Below are 17,935 nucleotides of genomic sequence, written 5' to 3'. Positions count from 1 at the left end.
AGGGTCAGTGCTGTGGGAGCGCCGCACTGTCGGGGGGGTCAGCGCCGAGGGAGCGCCGCACTGTCGCAGGGTGAGTGCCGAGGGAGCGCCGCACTGTCGGAGAATCAGTGCTGAGAGAGTACTGCATGTCGCAGGGTCAGTGCTGAGAGAGTACTGGACTGACGGAGGGTCAGTGCTGAGGGAGTGCCGCACTGTCGCAGGGTCAGTGCTGAGGGAGTGCCGCACTGTCGGAGGGTCAGTGCTGAGGGAGTACTGGACTGTTGGAGGGGAAGGGTTAATATTGCAGAGTGCCTTAAGCACCACCCACTATAATGTCATGTGGTCATGTGAACAAAAGATTTGGTATCTGGAAGGATTTAGATTGATGTCAGGTCCTGGTCATTGTCTCTGTAACGATGTTTATTAATTCAGTTACTTAACAAATTACTAAACATCCAGTAAAGTTTAGCTTGTTAACTACTTGAGACTGGTTTAGTTTGACTAGAAAATGGTTTGCTGTCTGACACTTGGCTAGCTGAGTCCTGTTGGTCCCTCCATGTGTGCAGTCAGCTCGTTCACAGTGAGAGTACAGGCCCCTGTCTCACTGTGTTGACAACAGCATGGAACAGAGCAGCTCCCCTTCCACCTCGCGTTTGTTCACCATTATGGCAAAGATGATCACATGCTTCATATGCGCATTAACTCTAGTATCTCCTACACCATTACATTAATACCCTGTAAAGAAAAGGACATCATTGTTTTAATGCACTTTAGTGATGGGAAGTTGTGAAATGTGCGACACAAATTCTTTCTCTCTTGTTTACTCTTCCTCTTTCTCCATTTCCCTCCACACTTTGTTTCTTCTCTCTCTCTCTCTCCTTTCTATGTCTGCTTTTTATGTCTGTCTCTTGCTTTTACTCTCTCCATCTTGGAATATTGTGTTCAGTTCTGGTCACCCTACTATAGGAAAGCTTACAGAGGCTTTGGAGAGGGTGCAAAGAAGGTTTTCGCAGAGAGTTGTGAATGTATGGCATGTGTTGCCAGCGGTGGTGGTGGCAGCAGAGTCATTGGGGACAGTTAAGCGACTGCTGGACATGCACATGGATAACAGTGAGTTGAGGGATGTGTAGGTTCAGTTACTATATTTTACATTAGGATTAAACCTCGGCACAACATCGGGGGCCCAAGGGCCTGTCCTGTGCTGTACTGTTCTATGTTCCATATTCTATGTTCTATCTCTGTCTTTTCCCCCAATTTGCTCATTTAACTTTTCCATCTCTTTTTCTCTGTTTCTCTTTCCCAGTGATTCTTTGACCCAGTCCCTTTCTCTCTAGTTCTCTCTCTCTTTCCCCTTTTCTCCCTGATTTCTAAATGTATTTTAGACAATAGACAATAGGTGCAGGAGTAGACCATTCAGCCCTTCGAGCCTGCACCACCATTCAATATGATCATGGCTGATCATTCCTAATCAGTATCCTGTTCCTGCCTTATCTCCATAACCCTTGATTCCACTATCCTTGAGAGCTTTATCCAACTCTTTCTTAAATGAATCCAGAGACTGGGCCTCCACTGCCCTCTGGGGCAGAGCATTCCACACACCCACCACTCTTTGGGTGAAGAGGTTTCTCCTCATCTCTGTCCTAAATGGTCTACCCCGTATTTTTAAGCTGTGTCCTCTGGTCCGGTGCTCACCCATCAGCGGAAACGTGTTTCCTGCCTCCAGAGTGTCCAATCCTTTAATCCTTTAATAATCTTATTTTCTCTTCCTTTGTTGTTTCTTTCATATTTCTCTCCCTCTGTCCCATTTTGCTTCCTGTCTTTTATCTTTCTTACTCTCTCTTTGTGTCTCTCACTTCCCCCTTCTCTCCCTTTCTCTCCCTGTCCCGTATTACTCCCTGTCTTCTATCTTAGTCTTGAGAGTGTGATGTTGGAAAAGCACAGCAGGTCAGGCAGCATCCGAGGAGCAGGAAAATCAACGTTTTGGGCTGGAGCCCTTCATCAGGAATTCAGCGCATTCCTGATGAAAGGCTTTTGCCCGAAACGTCGATTTTCCTGCTCTTCGGATACTGCCTGACCTGCTGTGCTTTTCCAGCAACACCAGTCTCAACTCTGATCTCCAGCATCTGCAGACCTCACTGTCTCCATTTTATTTTAGTCTCTCTATCTCTCTCCCTACTGCTTGCTCTCTACCTCTCGCTTCCTATCTCTTGCTCCCTGTATCTCTCTCTACATCTCTCTCTGTCTCTGCCTCTGTCTCTATGTGTGTGTTTGGACCCCTTTCTTTTTCTCTGTGTATCTCTCTCTCTCTGTCTCTCTGTGACCTCTCTCTCTCTGTAGCTCTCTCCAAATATATATCTCTATCCACTTTTCCTCTTTTCCTTCCTGTCTCTTTCTCCCTTTCCTACAGAGGGGTATTTCACTCTCTGGGTGTAGGGCGTGCCCATTCTGATGTTCCCTGCGGTAACTGTCCACACTGTGTCTAGGTTGGTGGAGTTGGAGGTGAGGCTGTCTGAGCTGGAGGGAGAGCGGGAGCGATTACTGGAGCGATTCGAGGAATTGGAGAAAGCCAATGCCAGGGTGAAGGAGGATTATGATAACCTTCAGCAGCTTTACCGTTCACAGTGGGAGCAACTTCTGAAGCGGGAGGTGGAGGGAACAGAACTGATCCAGAACATGATTGACATCAAGGTTCAAGCGGCGAGAGATCTGAATTATCGGAACGAGAAGCCAAAGAGGTAACGGAGCTGAACCACTGACTCCCTCAGAAAACAGGCAAACATAACATTCATTCCATTGTTACCAAGTGGCAGCTGTCTACACGGCACACGGTGAGATACAGAGTAAAGCTCCCTCTACACAGTCCCCATCCACCACTCCCAGGATGGGGACAGCACGGGGTTAGATTCAGAGTAAAGCTTCCTCAACACTGTCACCATCCATCACTCCCAGGATGGGGACAGCATGGGGTTAGATACAGAGTAAAGCTCCCTCTACACTGTCCCCATCCATCACTCCCAGAATGGGGACAGCACGGGGTTAGATATAGAGTAAAGCTCCCTCTACACTGTCCCCATCCACCACTCCCAGGATGGGGACAGCATGGGGTTAGATACAGAGTAAAGCTCTCTCTACACTGTCCCCATCTACCACTCCCAGGAGAGGGACAGCACGGGATTAGATTCAGAGTAAAGCTTTCTCTACACTATCCCCATCTACCACTCCCAGGAGAGGACAGCACGGGGTTAGATACAGAGTAAAGCTCTCTCTACACTGTCCCCATCCACCACTCCCAGGATGGGGACAGCACGGGGTTAGATTCAGAGTAAAGCTTCCTCAACACTGTCACCATCCAACACTCCCAGGATGGGGATAGCACGGGGTTAGATTCAGAGTAAAGCTCCCTCTACACTGTCCCCATCTATCACTCCCAGAATGGGGACAGCACAGGGTTAGATATAGAGTAAAGCTCCCTCTACACTGTCCCCATCCACCACTCCCAGGATGGGGACAGCATGGGGTTAGATACAGAGTAAAGCTCACTCTACACTGTCCCCATCCACTGCTCACAGGATGGGGACAGCATGGGGTTAGATTCAGAGTAAAGCTCTCTCTACACTGTCCCCATCTACCACTCCCAGGAGAGGGACAGCACGGGGTTAGATTCAGAGTAAAGCTTTCTCTACACTATCCCCATCTACCACTCCCAGGAGAGGGACAGCACGGGGTTAGATACAGTGTAAGGGTCCTTCTACACTCTCCCCCATCAAACATTGTTCCCCTGCATGATATTGTGTCTTTTGAAAACTCAAGTGTGTTTGTACGGGTTGCTTGCGAGAAGATCACTGTGTAGTGCTTGGGCTGATGAGTGTTCTGTGTATCTTTCTCAGGGTCCAGGAGAAGAACTTGGAGAAAGACCTGGCTGTCATTTCCCGGGTTCCCATCTCGATGGACACGTGAGTGAGGCCTGTTTTACTGAAGAAAGATTGCATGGCTCCTCTACCCACCACACGGCTATTATTGTGCTCAACATCTCTGAATAGGCTGGAATACAGAGATGGCCATTTGGCCCATCATACCTGTGGCTGCTATTCTGAAGTGTTCTGATTCCCTGCTCTTTCCTTTCAACTTTGTTTTATTTCCCTTTCCAATAACTTGCAGAAAGGTGGTTTCTCCATTTGGCACGTTGTGATCAGTGATATCTCTCAGGGATAGGGTGTGTTAAAAAGGTAAGGGATGGCTGATTTCCTTCCCTGAAGGACACTAGTGAGCCAGGTGGGTTGGACAATCGCCAGTAGTTGGTATGAGTCCAAAGTTTGTGCGAAGATTTGTAGCTCGGGTGCTCGTTGTTGTGGTTCTGTTCGCCGAGCTGGAAGTTTTTGTTGCAAACGTTTCGTCCCCTGGCTAGGCGACATCATCAGTGCTTGGGAGCCTCCTGCGAAGCGCTTCTTTGATGTTTCCTCCGGTGTTTATAGTGGTCTGTCCCTGCCGCTTCCGGTTGTCAGTTTCAGCTGTCCGCTGTGGACCCAATATACCAACCACTACAGCGGACAGCTGAAACTGACAACCGGAAGCGGCAGGGACAGACCACTATAAATGCCGGAGGAAACATCAAAGAAGCGCTTCGCAGGAGGCTCCCAAGCACTGAGGATGTTGCCTAGCCAGGGGACGAAACGTTTGCAACAAAAACTTCCAGCTCGGCGAACAGAACCACAACAGTTGGTATGAGTCTATTTTTTTATGTGTTGGGTTCAAGTTATTCACATTGCCATTATTCATATCGTTAATCAGTCGACAAAGTCATATATCCAAATTTACTAATGACACAAGATTCGACAGTATTGTAGACAGTGTTGATGATAGCATTAATTTGTAAAATTTCGGGTGGCACGGTGGCTCAGTGGTTAGCACTGCTGCCTCACAGCGCCAGGGACCCGGGTTGGATTCCAGCCTTGGGCGACTGTCTGTGTTGAGTTTGCACATTCTCCCCGTGTCTGTGTGGGTTTCCTCCGGGTGCTCCAGTTTCCTCTCACAGTCCAAAGGTGTGCAAGTCAGGTGAATTGCCCATGCTAAATTGCCCCGGGATGTGTGGGTTAGGTACATTAGTCAGGGCTAAATATAGGGTAGGGGGAATGGATCTGGATGGGTTACTCTTCGGAGGGCCTGCTTCCACACTGTAGGGATTCTATGAAAGGGATCTGTAGCTATTTTCCCTGGGGTGTCAGCAGCTTATAAAATCATGACGGTTGAATAGTCAAGGTACTTTTCCCTGGGGTTGGGGAGTCCAAAACTAGAGGGCATAGGTTTAGGGTTAGAGTTGAAAGATTTAAAAGGAACCTAAGGGGTATCTTTTTTTACACAGAGTGTGGTGCTTGTATGGAATGAGATGCCAGAGGAAGTGGTGGAGGCTGATACAATTACGACATTTAAAAGGCATCTGGATGGGTATCTGAATAGGAAGGGTTTGGAGGGATATGGGCCAAGTGCTGGCAAATGGAACTGGATTAATTTGGGATATTTGGTCAGCATGGACGAGTTGGACCGAAGGGTCTGTTTCCATGCTGTACACCTCCAGGTGAAGGGTAAAACTGTAAGTAAATGTGAGATTATTCATCCTAGACAGATAAAGGATAGATCAACCTCGTTCCGACTGAACCCCATTGTGTGGCTCTTGCTCAGCAGCATCACCAACAGGCCCCATTAAGTACTGCAGGCACCAGGTCGTACCTATTACACTGTAAATGGATTGGAATGGCTGATTATTTCTTCATGGGATTGGGCATCGCTGGCTAAACCAGCATTTATTGCCCATCCCTAATTGCCCAGAGAGCAGTTAAGATCAACCGCATTTCTACAAGGTCTGGAGTTAAGTGTAGTCCAGACCAGGTAAGAGATGGCTGATTTCCTTCCCTGAAGGACATTAGTGAGCCAGGTGGGTTGGACAATTGCCAATAGTTGGTGTGAGTCAATTTTTTATTTATTCCACATTTTTTTCTGAATTTGAATTTCTTCATCTGAGGCTAGCATGGTGGCTCAGTGGTTAGCACTGCTTCCTCACAGCGCGAGGGACTCAGGTTCAATGCCAGCATTGGGTGATGTCTGTGTGAAGTTTGCACCTTCTTCCCATGTTTATGTGGGTTTCCTCCGGGTGCTCCGGTTTCCCCCCCTCAGTCGAAAGATGTGCAGGTTAAGTGGATTGGCCATGCTAAATTGCCCATAGTGTTCAGGGATGTGCAGGCTGGGTGGGATAGCCATGGGAAATGCAGGGATAGGGTAGGGGGGTGGTGGGTCTAGATGGTATGCTGTTTGGAGGATCAGTGCAGACTCGATGGGCTGAATGGCCCGCTTTCACACTATAGGGATTTGATAATCTACCATAAGAAATAGGAGCAGAAGTAGGCCATTCGGCCCCTCAAGCCCGCTCCTCCATTCATGCCATCATGGCTGATCATGAAGCCTCAGCTCAGTGGATGCTGATTGGTCAGAGTGTTGCCAAGAGGAATGTGACCTAGTTTGGCAGTCTCTTTCACAATGGTACAGATGCTGTGTTTGCACCTATGCTAGAAAACACTGAACACATCGGGGCTCACACTATATTTTATGTGCTAGATTTGACTCATTCACACACTGGACCTTTACATCCTGGTCTGAATGGGTGCCTAATGTCGTCACTCTGGATCAACAATCTTTTCATGATACATTTGCCATTTTCTTCCCAATAACACTGCCCCTGTTGACAGTGCACGATTAATTGGCTATGTGTCGTTCCTGATTAGGTCACGTAACAAACTCTCCTTTGAATTTCAGAGGTGTCTTTCGACCAGTGCAGAAACTGCTCCCCGAGGCAGCCAGGCACCAGGAGATCAAGATCTTCAAACCATTTCGGAGTTCTAGGTAAGGTCGGGATCTTCCTCTGCAGTTTTCAGCCAGTCCAGTCTGAGGCTGGGGGTCAGGAGAGTGCTCTGGCTTGGTGTTGATTAAGGCTATGATCCCAGCTGGTTCACGTTGAGTTCTGGTGATGGAGGGTTTGGGAGAAATGGAGGGGATTTGATTTCTAGCTTCCAATGTAAGAATGTGCTGAGGAGGAGCGGGAGAAAGGCACTTGGTCTTGCAGCTCTGTTCAGCATCTCAAGTGGATCCTCAACCTAAACCTTCTCCCTGGTTAGTGGGATGGTACTGGATTAGTAATCCGGAACCACAGGCTTATGTTCTGAGGTGCTGGTGTTGGACTGGGATGGACCAGGTCCAGGTTTAGACATGAGTGGGTTGTGTTTCTGTGCAACACTTCACTCTCAGTGACCAACTGGGTATCATTTTTTGACGTCAATGTTTGACTGTCCACCTTTACCTGAAGTCCGTATGGCGAAAGTTAGGGGTATGATATCCTGACTGGGTGTGACAGTCAGCAACAAACATGAGGGTAGGAGGACCACCACCTGTTCCTCACTTTCTCTACAATCGAGATTGGTGTGATAGAGACCTCTTAAGTGAGGTTCTTGATATTTTTATGTCTTTTGCCAAGATGTGGGCCAGATAATAAGATCATGTCCAGGTTGTTGATGGAAGATAGTTCACTTCCTTTTCAGTGAACATGGAGACTTCTCTTCAAAGGGAAAGAGAGAACAAAGATCACTGGAACTCTAAGAGAAAGTGAGGACTGCACATGCTGGAGATCAGAGTTGAGAGGCTGGAAAAGCACAGCAGGTCAGGCAGCATCCGAGGAGCAGCAGAATCAACAATTTAGGCATAAGCCCTTCATCACTGGTACTGTCTACTCTATTCCCAATTCCATGTGATCTGACATTAGCAAGTGTAGCTCCTGAAGCAGAGCCTCGTAGCTATTTTCACAATTAATGTCTGGCCTAGATCTGACTCCAGACCCACAGCAATGTGGTTGACTCTTAACTGCCCTCTGGGGCAATTAGTGATGGGCAATAAATGCCAGTCCAGCCAGTGACACCTGCATCCCTTGAATGGATCCCTTTAGCTCAGAGATAGGGCCAGCAATACTCCTAACTGCTCATTGAGAACCATCGAGACATACAGTGGTCCTCCAGTCCACCATGTCTGTGCTGATAAAGCTACACTCAGTTGTTGAATATCAAGCAGGAGGTATGTTGCCATGGAATTCTGTTTCCCACCTTCTCAGGAGGGCATATGGTAGAAACTTAGTTTGCACACTGCAGTGATTGGAATGACGGTCAACTGGACCTCTTTGACCATGAGGTCCTTGATTGGGGTTGTTAGCCTGGGCCAATCAGGGAGCCCAGGCAGACAGATAATAAACAGGAGTCTCAGGAATTCCCCTCATTCTTGGGACTGGCTCTGAGCTAGCTGGTCAGAGTACACTTACTGTGCTCATATACATAAAGGGTGACTTGGTGACAGGAGAGAAAAAAAATAAACAGGAGACTCAGAGTCTCCCCATTTTAGGGACTGGCTCTGAGCTGGCTAGTCAGAGCCTGTGTTCTGTGCACATGTAAATACAGGATGGCTTGGTGTCAGATTACAGGCCTCTGTACAGGTATTTCACGCACCCTTGAGTTTAGAAGGTCGAGTGCTGAGGTCAAAGAGTTTAAGTTGATTTGTAGTTTCGAAGGGATAGAAAAGAAAGAAATGACTTGCTCAAGGCAAAGCTTGGGGTGAGGAGGGGGTAGTGGAATCCAGGATGGGTGGGGATGGGGGTCAAAACCTCCAAATTACAGCCAGACTGTTCAGGGGTAATGGCAGGAAGCAATCTTTCATTCAAAGGCTGGTGGAAATCTGAAACTAGATTCCCCACCAATCAGCTGGTGATTGATTAAGGCTTTCCAGAGTGACGTCAGTAGATTTTTTTTTTGTGTGTAGGTTAAAGGCATATTGTGGATTATAGAGCTGAGGTGAGACATTAGAGGCTGAGGGAGGCTGATCTGGAATGGCCACCTCCTACTAGACATGATGGGGACACGGAGAAGCTGAGGGAGGGGGGACCTAATGGAGGTGTGTGCGATTATTATGGTGAATAGAGAGCGGCTAGTCCCCTTGCCTGAGGGGTCAATCACAAGGGAAGGGGCACGAGATTCAGGGGGATTTGGCGAAAAAAAAACGGTTTCACTCAGCAAATCGGGAATGCCGGAGAATTTACAGTCTTCAAAAAAAATTTGGATGAGCACTTCAAACGTGATAACGTTCAAGGGACAAGTGTAGGAAATGGGGATTAACGTACCATTAGTGGTAGTTATGGCAGTGCAGACTCAATGGGCCAAAAGGCCTTTTCTGCGGTGTATGATTCAATGACACGTGTTGGTAAATTTGGATTGGAATCTGGTTGGAGGGATCAGGTATGGGCACAAAGGGCTTTGGATTGATCACCAACTCAGAGACTCAATATATATTTGTCACCGGTAGTGATTGGTAGAAACGAAACTGGTCTGGGGTGGCTAAACTTCAGTTGAGGTCAACTGACTCTTGTACTAAAGGGACCAAAGGGTTTAGGGAGGAAACAGGTGGAACGGGGGACTGGGTTGGATGATCACATTGAATGGTGGAGCAGGCTCGATGGGCTGAATGGCCTACTCCTGTTCCAGTTTTCTGTTTTTCAGCATTTGCAGAGTGCGCTTCCGGCAACATGTCAATGCTGTGACATGTGATGCCCGAAAGGGTGTTAATGATAATGGGAGGGAATGTTTCCCCTGTGGGAGGTAGCTGCTGGGTGTTAATATTCACAAGCAGCCGTAAGAAATGTGTCGACCTTTGCAGTGGAATCTGGAACCTGCTGTTAAATTCAAGAAGCATTGGCCTAACACATTCACTCGTGGATTGCTTGAGTTGGGTTATGTGATCACGTAGGGAAAAGTAGTCTTTGAGCTTGGGTCATGTGACCTCTGTATGGGAAATGTGTCCTTGATATTGGGTCGTGTGACCTCGGTGCAGGAACATTGTCCTTGACGTTGGGTCATGTGACCTTGGTGCAGGAACATTGTCCTTGACGTTGGGTCATGTGACCTCGGTACAGGAACGTTGCCCTTGACGTTGGGTCATGTGACCTCGGTACAGGAACGTTGCCCTTGACATTGGGTCATGTGACCTCAGTGCAGGAACATTGTCCTTGACGTTGGGTCATGTGACCTTGGTACAGGAACATTACCCTTGACATTGGGTCATGTGACCTCAGTGCAGAAACATTGCCCTTGACATTGGGTCATGTGACCTCGGTGCAGGAACATTGCCCTTGACATTGGGTCATGTGACCTCAGTACAGGAACGTTGCCCTTGACATTGGGTCATGTGACCTCAGTGCAGAAACATTGTCCTTGACGTTGGGTCATGTGACCTCGATGCGGGAACATTGTCCTTGACGTCGGGTCATGTGACCTCGATGCGGGATAGCTGTCCTTGATATTGAGCCATGTGACCTGAAGGTTGGATCTTTTCAATTGGTTGCCAGGTGGAACTCCTTGCTGGATGAATTTGACTGTTCATCCTCCTCAAAGCTTGAGACTCCATCACTAAAACCGCCAACCATCGGCTGCAAACCTTCCTTTTGTTTTGTTTTTATTTAGGTCAAGCTCTTTAAGCCTCCCACCCCACCCCAGACTCTTCCAGTCCTTTAAAGAGCTCTTCAGGTAAGTTGTGTTTTGCCGTATTGAAAGCTCCTGGGCAGCTGGCTCCTAGTTTTCTAATCTATCTGTCGCTCTGTTCTGCTTACTGCACCATCTGCTTTATGGGTCAGGGTGGAACACAGGGTAGATGGCAGTTGTTCAACTGTGTCTGTGATAACTGGGACACTTGGAACTGGGTGTGAGTGCAGTTGTGAAGTTGTTCATGATGTTAATCCATCAAACTCCAAGTTTTATACCTTGCCTTCGGCCATCTTCCACTGCAACTTGTGACATAACCTGAAACTCTCTCCATCATAGAATCACTAGAATTAGGACTGGGTTTATTGTCATGTTTACTCAAGTACAGGAGTACTGTGAAAAGTAGCCAATCCTGGTACCATCTCAGGAATACAGGTACAAAACCTTAGAATCATTGTGGAATTAGGCCATTCAGCCCATCAAGTCCACACCGACCTCTGAAGAGTATCCCACCTAAACCCAAACCCATCTCTGTAACCCTGCATTTCCCATGGCCAATCCACCTAACCTGCACACAGACACAGGGGGAATGCGCAAACTCCACACAGACAGTCACCTGAGGCTGGAATCAAACCTGGCGCTGTTAGGCAGAATGCTAACACTGGGCACCATGCCACCCTAAAGTGCCATCCTCAAGTGTCTGTATAAAGATTTGACTTGCGCTGAGCTATCACACTGCATTTACACCTCATAAATGGCTATTTGGCCAAGTGGTCTGGACCAGATGTTCTGCTGGTTATGATCCTCCTTCTACCTTCTTCATCTCATTCTATTACCATTTCCTTCTCCTCCTTTCTCTGCTGTGTACATATTTAATTTCCCCTCAAATATATCTCCACTATTCAACTCAAACATTCCCTATAATAGTGAGCTCCACGTTCTCACCACTCTCCAAACAAAGCGATTTCTCTTGGATCTATCAGTGACTGTCTTATTTTCAGCACACCTAGTTTCTGACTCTCCTCTGAATATCGATCTGATCAAACCCTTCACGGTCTTGACGACATCCATCTCTTTTTGAAGAGACTAAAACCACTTCTTGTTCTACCTTTCCTGATGTTTGGAACCTCTCCGTTCTGGCAAATTTCTAAATTGCTTTTGAATCTTCTCCAGTGTCTGTATATCTTTTTGGTGATTTGAAGACCACAAGGTTGTGCGCGTTACTCCAACTGTTGTCTGGCAAAGATTTTGTACAAATTCAGCCTCTCTACGTTGCAGTTCTAGTTGCCTGGAATTGTGACCTTGATGCTGTGTTTTCTGGTTTGTAATCAACTTATTATCCAATTCTGATGCTTGTCCCATGCATCCACGTTTTTTATCTTTGCCATGTATCTGTTATACCGTCCCTTTATCAATGGCCTTTTGAAAATCTAAGTATATTACTTCTACTATGTCACCCTTCTCAATGCTCATTGACTTCCTCAAAGAGGTAACACAAACATTGGTCAAGTGTGACCTCTTTAGAAATCCCCTTTGGCCACTCTTTAATTCCACAGCTGACCTCTGTTCCCTTGACCGGTGGGCAGTCTGTCGGTTCTGCTACTTGACGCCAGAGGCCTGATGGATAAACCCAACCCAACCCGCATCTAATTCCTACCCAAACACAACTTCCAAAAGGGTCAACGTCTGGAATGGAAATCTGTGTGGAATTAATGAATCGTTCCCATCTCTCTCTCTGAAGGAGACTGTTCACGCTGCTGTCTCTGGAATAAAATGATGCACTTTGGTGGCAAGGAGGAGTAGAGGCAGTCCGAGTTACAGTGGAACTATTGAGAGAGACAGAGACAGACAGACAGACAGAGTGGAGGTCTGGTGCATGTGCTCAAAGCTGGAAGGTCAACCTGGGGAAGGATGTTTAAAAATACAGACAGTGTCTTGGGCTTCATTTTGAGGAGACATTTCTACACTGAGGGAGGTTTCGGAATTCTCTACCACAGAAAGTAGTTGAGGCCAAAACATTGAATGTTTTCTATAGAATCCCTACAGTGTGGAAACAGGCCATTTGACCCATCAAGTCCACGCCAACCCTCTGAAGAGCATCTCACCCCCTATCCTATAACCTTGCATTTACTATGGCTAACCTACGTAGCCTGCACATCTCTGAACACCATATGGGCAATTTAGCATGGCCAATCCACTCTGACCTGCACAGCTTTGGGTTGTAGGAGGAAACCAGAGCACCTGGAGGAAACTCTCACAACTAGGGGGAGGATGTGCAAACTCCACACCAACAGAGTCTGGAATCGAACCCGGGTCCTTGGTGCTATGAGGCAGCAGTATTAACCACTGAGCCATTTTCAAGAAGGCGTTTAGGGCTTAAAGGATCATAGGGTATGGGGCAAGTGTGGGAACGGGGGACTGAGTTGGATGATCAGCCATGACCATATTGAATGCCAGAGCAGGCTCAAAGGGCCAATTGGCCTACTCCTTCTCCTTTTTTCTGTGTTTCTAAGTAGAGGTATAGCATGTGCTAAAACTTTATGTATTAGTGGTTCAATTCCAATCTGAATACTGAATCCAGTTCTGTGTACCACATTCTAAGAAAGATAACCATATAATTTTGATTACAATCTGCTTGAGTCTGAAACTAGATACTGACACTTTTCTTGATACTATAGTTAGTGATGGAATGCAGCAATATGTGTAACTACATCCATTTCTTCCATTTTCCCTTGCTCTCAGGCCATCCAGCAGTCTCTCTCTCTGTCTGTCTCTGTCTGTCTCTGTCTGTCTCTGTCTCTGTCTGTCTCTGTCTGTGTCTCAGTCTCTGTCTCTCTGTCTATATATATTTCCTAAACAACCTGTTTGCAGATCTTATGACACATCTTTGGAGTCGGTGGGCTTGAACCTCATCGTCCTGGCTCACAGATAGGGGGACTACCACTGTACAACAAGTGTCCCTTCTGTCTTTGTAAACAATTAATGAAACGATGCCATTCAACTGTCTATCTCAACAATGCCAACAATGTTATAATTAACAGCCAAAGACTTGGAGAAGATGCAGAAGGGATTTATGAGTTTGGGGAGGGGGGAAAAGGATCTGTGATATGGATGAGGGGTTCTTGTGGCACAATGGGTAGTGTCCCAGCCTCTGGCTGGGGAGACCTGGGTTTGACTCCCACCTACTGCAGAGGTTTGTCATCACATCTCTGAACTGATGTAAAAACAATAAATCTATAGACTGGAGATTGCTTTTGTAGAGAGAACAGTTAAGGTGACGTTGTCAGTTTTTAAAATCATGAAGAGCTTTGGTGGTGGAAATCCAGGATTAGGGGAGGGGGAGTGGAGGAGGAGACAGGTGTTTGGCCAAAGAAGTGGGGGTCAGCTGATGGTTCTGCAGTGGATTGTGATCTGGAACTCAAGGCCTGAAAGGGCAATGGAAGCAGATTCAATCACAAGTTTCAAAAGCCAACTTCGAGATGTGATGCTTACGGTCCACTTTCCGCAGGATAATTCAGGATGGGGGCAAAATGGCTGGGCCAGCCAGGGTCACCCATGTCCTGAGAATGAATAAATTTAAGGAAAACGTTTGAAGGAAAAATATTGGAAAACAGAAGTAATTTCAATGGGCTAGCATGGGCATGAGGGGCCAAATGGACTTTTTCTGTTGCAGTCATCATTCAATAAAGCCACTTGCTCAGACCAGCAAAGACAGCACATAGCCCGGGCAGGGTTTGCAATCTCGCTATTGGCCCCATGCCCTAATAGCTCCTTATGTAACTCAGTGTCAAATTATTATTCTTTGATAAACGCTCAGAGAAAATTGTCTTGGGATGTCTCACTGCCTGGAAGTGCATGTTTTTGTTTTGTTGCTTGTCCAGGCAGGAACCTGCCTCGAAGTGTGCTGACCAGCTCCTGGGGGTTAACTTAAATCATAACGGCTGTGAAACTGACTCCTACACAACAGCTAAATCCCAACTTCTGTTTCCTTCTCTCTACCCTGCTTGTTACTCCTAAATTTATTGGAACTGTTTGATAAGCCATCATTTCCCCATCATGAAGCCTCTGCTTGATTGTATTGTGTATATTTAAATGCTCTGCCGTTATAACCTTTTTAACTGATTAACTAACATTTTTTCCCATAACAGACATAGGGTCGAATCCACACAGCACAGAAGCAGATCCTTTTGTCCCACTCATCTATGTCGATTAGACATCCCAATCTGACCTAGTCCCATTTGCCAGCACTTGGCCCATATCGTTCTAAACCCTTTCTATTCCTGTCCCCATGCAGATGCCTTTTAAATGTTGTAATTGTACCAGCCTCCCCCACTTCCTCTGGCAGCTCATTCCATACACGTACCATCCTCTGTGTGAAAATATTGTCCCTTAGGTCCCTTTTAAATCTTTCCCCTCTCACCTTCAACCTATGCCCTCTAGTTTTGGACTCCCCTGACCCTGGGAAAAAGAACTTGGCTGTTCACTCTATCCAGGCCCCTCATGATTTTATAAACCTGTGTAATGTCACCCCTCGGCCTCTGACGCTCCAGGGAAAACAGCCCCAGCTTGTTCAGCCTCTCCCTGTAGCTCAAATCCTCCAACCCTGGCAACATCCTTGTTAACCTTTTCTGAACCCTTTCAAGTTAAGACGTTAACTGGCCTTTTAGAACATAGAAAAGCACAGCACAGAACAGGCCCTTTGGCCCACTATGTTGTGCCGAGATTTAATCCTAATGTAAAATATAATAACTTAGCCGACGCACCCCTCAATGCACTGCTATCCATGTGCATGTGAGGCAGTCACTTACATATCTCCAATGTCTTCTTCCCTTTTAAAATAAAGACAGTTTTTAAAACATCTACCAGTGCATCCACTATCTCTGTAGTTTTTAAAAAATCTGCTGGATAAGTGAGCATTTATTGCCCAAAGGAGGTCACATTTCTTTGGGTATACTGTCTCACGTGGGCCAGACCAGGTAAGGACAGCTGATTTCCTTCACTAAAGAACAATAGTGAACCAGAGGTGTTTCTCCCCACAGTTGGCACTGGTGTCACAGTCATCGTTAGACTCAAAATTCAAGATTTTAGTTGAATTCAAATTGCACCATCTGACATGGTGGGATTTGAACCCAGGTTGCCAAAATATTACTTGAGTCACTGGATTTATCATCCAGCGATTTAATTCCACTGGGTCATCGCTGTCGCTGCAATCACTTAATAAACCTGCTTCATTTCACAATAATCAGGTTCAAAATAGTCTCATCACTGGTTGGATCCATAAGAAATAGGAACAGGTGTAGGCCATTCGGCCCCTCAAGTCTGGTCCGCTATTCAATAGGATCATGGATGATCCAATATTCCTCACATCCACTTTCTTTCCTTTCCCCATAACCCTTGATTCCATGACCGATCAAGAATCTGTTTAAGCCTTAAATATACCCAAGGACTCTGCCCCCACAGCTCTCTGTGACAAGGAGTTCCAATTCCATCCTATCTCAGTCTTAAAGCCATTTTAAGAATCCCATGTGTTTTGGTGAGATCCCCTCTCATTCTTCTAAATTCCAGGGAGTAGAATCCCAACCTGTTTAACCTTTGCTCGTAAGACAATCCCTCCCCATACCAGGGTTAAAAATCACACAACTCCAGGTTAAAGTCCAACAGGTTTATTTGAAGGTACTAGCTTTCGGAGCACCTCAAGTCACTCGTGGGTTTCGGATCGGAATTTATAGCAAAAGATCACAGCGTCATGCAACTGATATGAGATATTGAACAAACCTAGATTGCTGTTAGGTATTTCATCTTTTAGAATGGGTTGCAGGTTTCAATTCATTAATATGGTTCAATCTGACTCCAGATTGGAATACAGGCAGACTCTAACCTCACACCTTGATTGCATTGTCTGAGCTAAGATGTCACCTTTTTTTTATAAAATCTTAAGTTGTCTTAGGAATGTGACTTGAAATAAGTTCTGGGATTTATGCATTAATGAAACGAAACCTGCAACCTGTTCTCAAAGATGAAAGACTTAACCGCAATCTATGATTTGTACAATATATATCAGTTGCATAACACTGTGATCTTTTGCTATAAATTCTGTGTCTTATAAATCCTACTCCACAGCTACCTGGTGATGGAACAGTGCTCTGAAAGCCTGTACTTCCAAATAAACCTGTTGGACTATAACCTGGTGTTGTGCGATTTTAACCTTGTCCATCCCAGTCCAACACTGGCTCCTCCACATCATCCATTCCAGGTGTCACACTAGGGAACCTTCTCTGAACTGCTTCCGATGGAATGATAAATAAGGGAACCCAAACTGCTCACAGTGCTCCCGATGTGACCTGTCCAGCAGCTTGTACAAATGCAGTAAGACTTCCCCACTCTTACACTCCGACCTCCTTAAAGTAAGGGACAACGTTCCATTACCCTTCCCAATTCCCTCCTTCCCCAGTGTGCTAGTTTTCTGTGGTTTATGCAAATATCCCAAGTCCCTCTGTGTTGCATTTTTCTGCAGATTTTTTCTCCATTTAAATAGTACTGTTCTTTTGTTCTCTGTTCCAAAATTAACAACTTCATATTTTCCCATATTATACTCCATTTATTTAATCTGTCAATGTGTCTCTGTAAATTGTTTGCATCCCTCTCACAACTTGCTTGTCCATCTATTTGTGTGGCGTCTGTAAATGTGGCTCCTCCAAGTCATTAATGTTTGTTGTAAGCAATTGTGATCCTAGCGCTGATCCTTGTGGAACCCCACTGATTACAGATTGCCAAGCTGAACAAGGATACCTTATCCCCACTCACCGGGTCGACAACTGTTCTTTCTAGGAGATTGTCCAAAATACACTCCATGAATTCTTACTCATTGCTACCCTTGCCAATCTAAATGTCGAATGGTCGTTCGATAAACCCTTTCATCCCAGGGATCAGCCCTAGTGAATATTTTTTGAGCAGCCTCCAATGCCAGTATGTTCTTTCTTAAACATGATGTGGAGGTGCCAGTGTTGGACTGGAGTGGACAAAGTCAGAAGTCACACGACACCAGGTTATAGTCCAACAGGTTTATTTAAAATCACAAGTTTTTGGAGCGCTGCTCTTTTGTCAAGTGACTTCAGTACAATTCACCATCAAATAAACCTGTTGGACTGTAACCTGGTGTCATGTGACTTCTGATTTTCTTAATTATCAGTACCAAGACTGTACACAGTACTCATAGAGTCAGAGAGATGTACAGCACGGAAACAGACCCTTCAGTCCAACCCGTCCATGCCGACCAGATATCCCAACTCAATCCAGTCCCACCTGCCAGCACCCGGCCCATATCCCTCCAAACCCTTCCTATTCACACACCCATCCAAATGCCTCTTAAATGTTGCAATTGTACCAGCCTCCACCACATC

General features: G+C 46.2%; 1 protein-coding gene across 4 annotated transcripts in view; it reads left to right on the top strand.

The window, feature by feature from the left end:
* LOC122550962 (autophagy-related protein 16-1-like) overlaps positions 1–17,935 on the top strand; it is a 103,344-nt gene that overhangs the window by 41,433 nt on the left and 43,976 nt on the right. For 3 of the 4 annotated variants that reach the window (XM_043692512.1, XM_043692511.1, XM_043692514.1), the window contains 4 exons: positions 2,463–2,714; positions 3,867–3,932; positions 6,784–6,870; positions 10,518–10,580. In XM_043692512.1, coding sequence (XP_043548447.1) covers positions 2,463–2,714; positions 3,867–3,932; positions 6,784–6,870; positions 10,518–10,580 — 468 coding nt within the window. The remainder of the gene's footprint in view (positions 1–2,462; positions 2,715–3,866; positions 3,933–6,783; positions 6,871–10,517; positions 10,581–17,935) is intronic. The other variant, XM_043692513.1, reaches the window with a different exon arrangement.

Source organism: Chiloscyllium plagiosum, chromosome 6 (assembly GCF_004010195.1).
Source record: "Chiloscyllium plagiosum isolate BGI_BamShark_2017 chromosome 6, ASM401019v2, whole genome shotgun sequence".
Taxonomy (NCBI): domain Eukaryota; kingdom Metazoa; phylum Chordata; class Chondrichthyes; order Orectolobiformes; family Hemiscylliidae; genus Chiloscyllium; species Chiloscyllium plagiosum.
The sequence above is the reverse complement of the archived record's forward strand: the minus strand, read 5'-3'. Positions and strand labels throughout refer to the sequence as shown.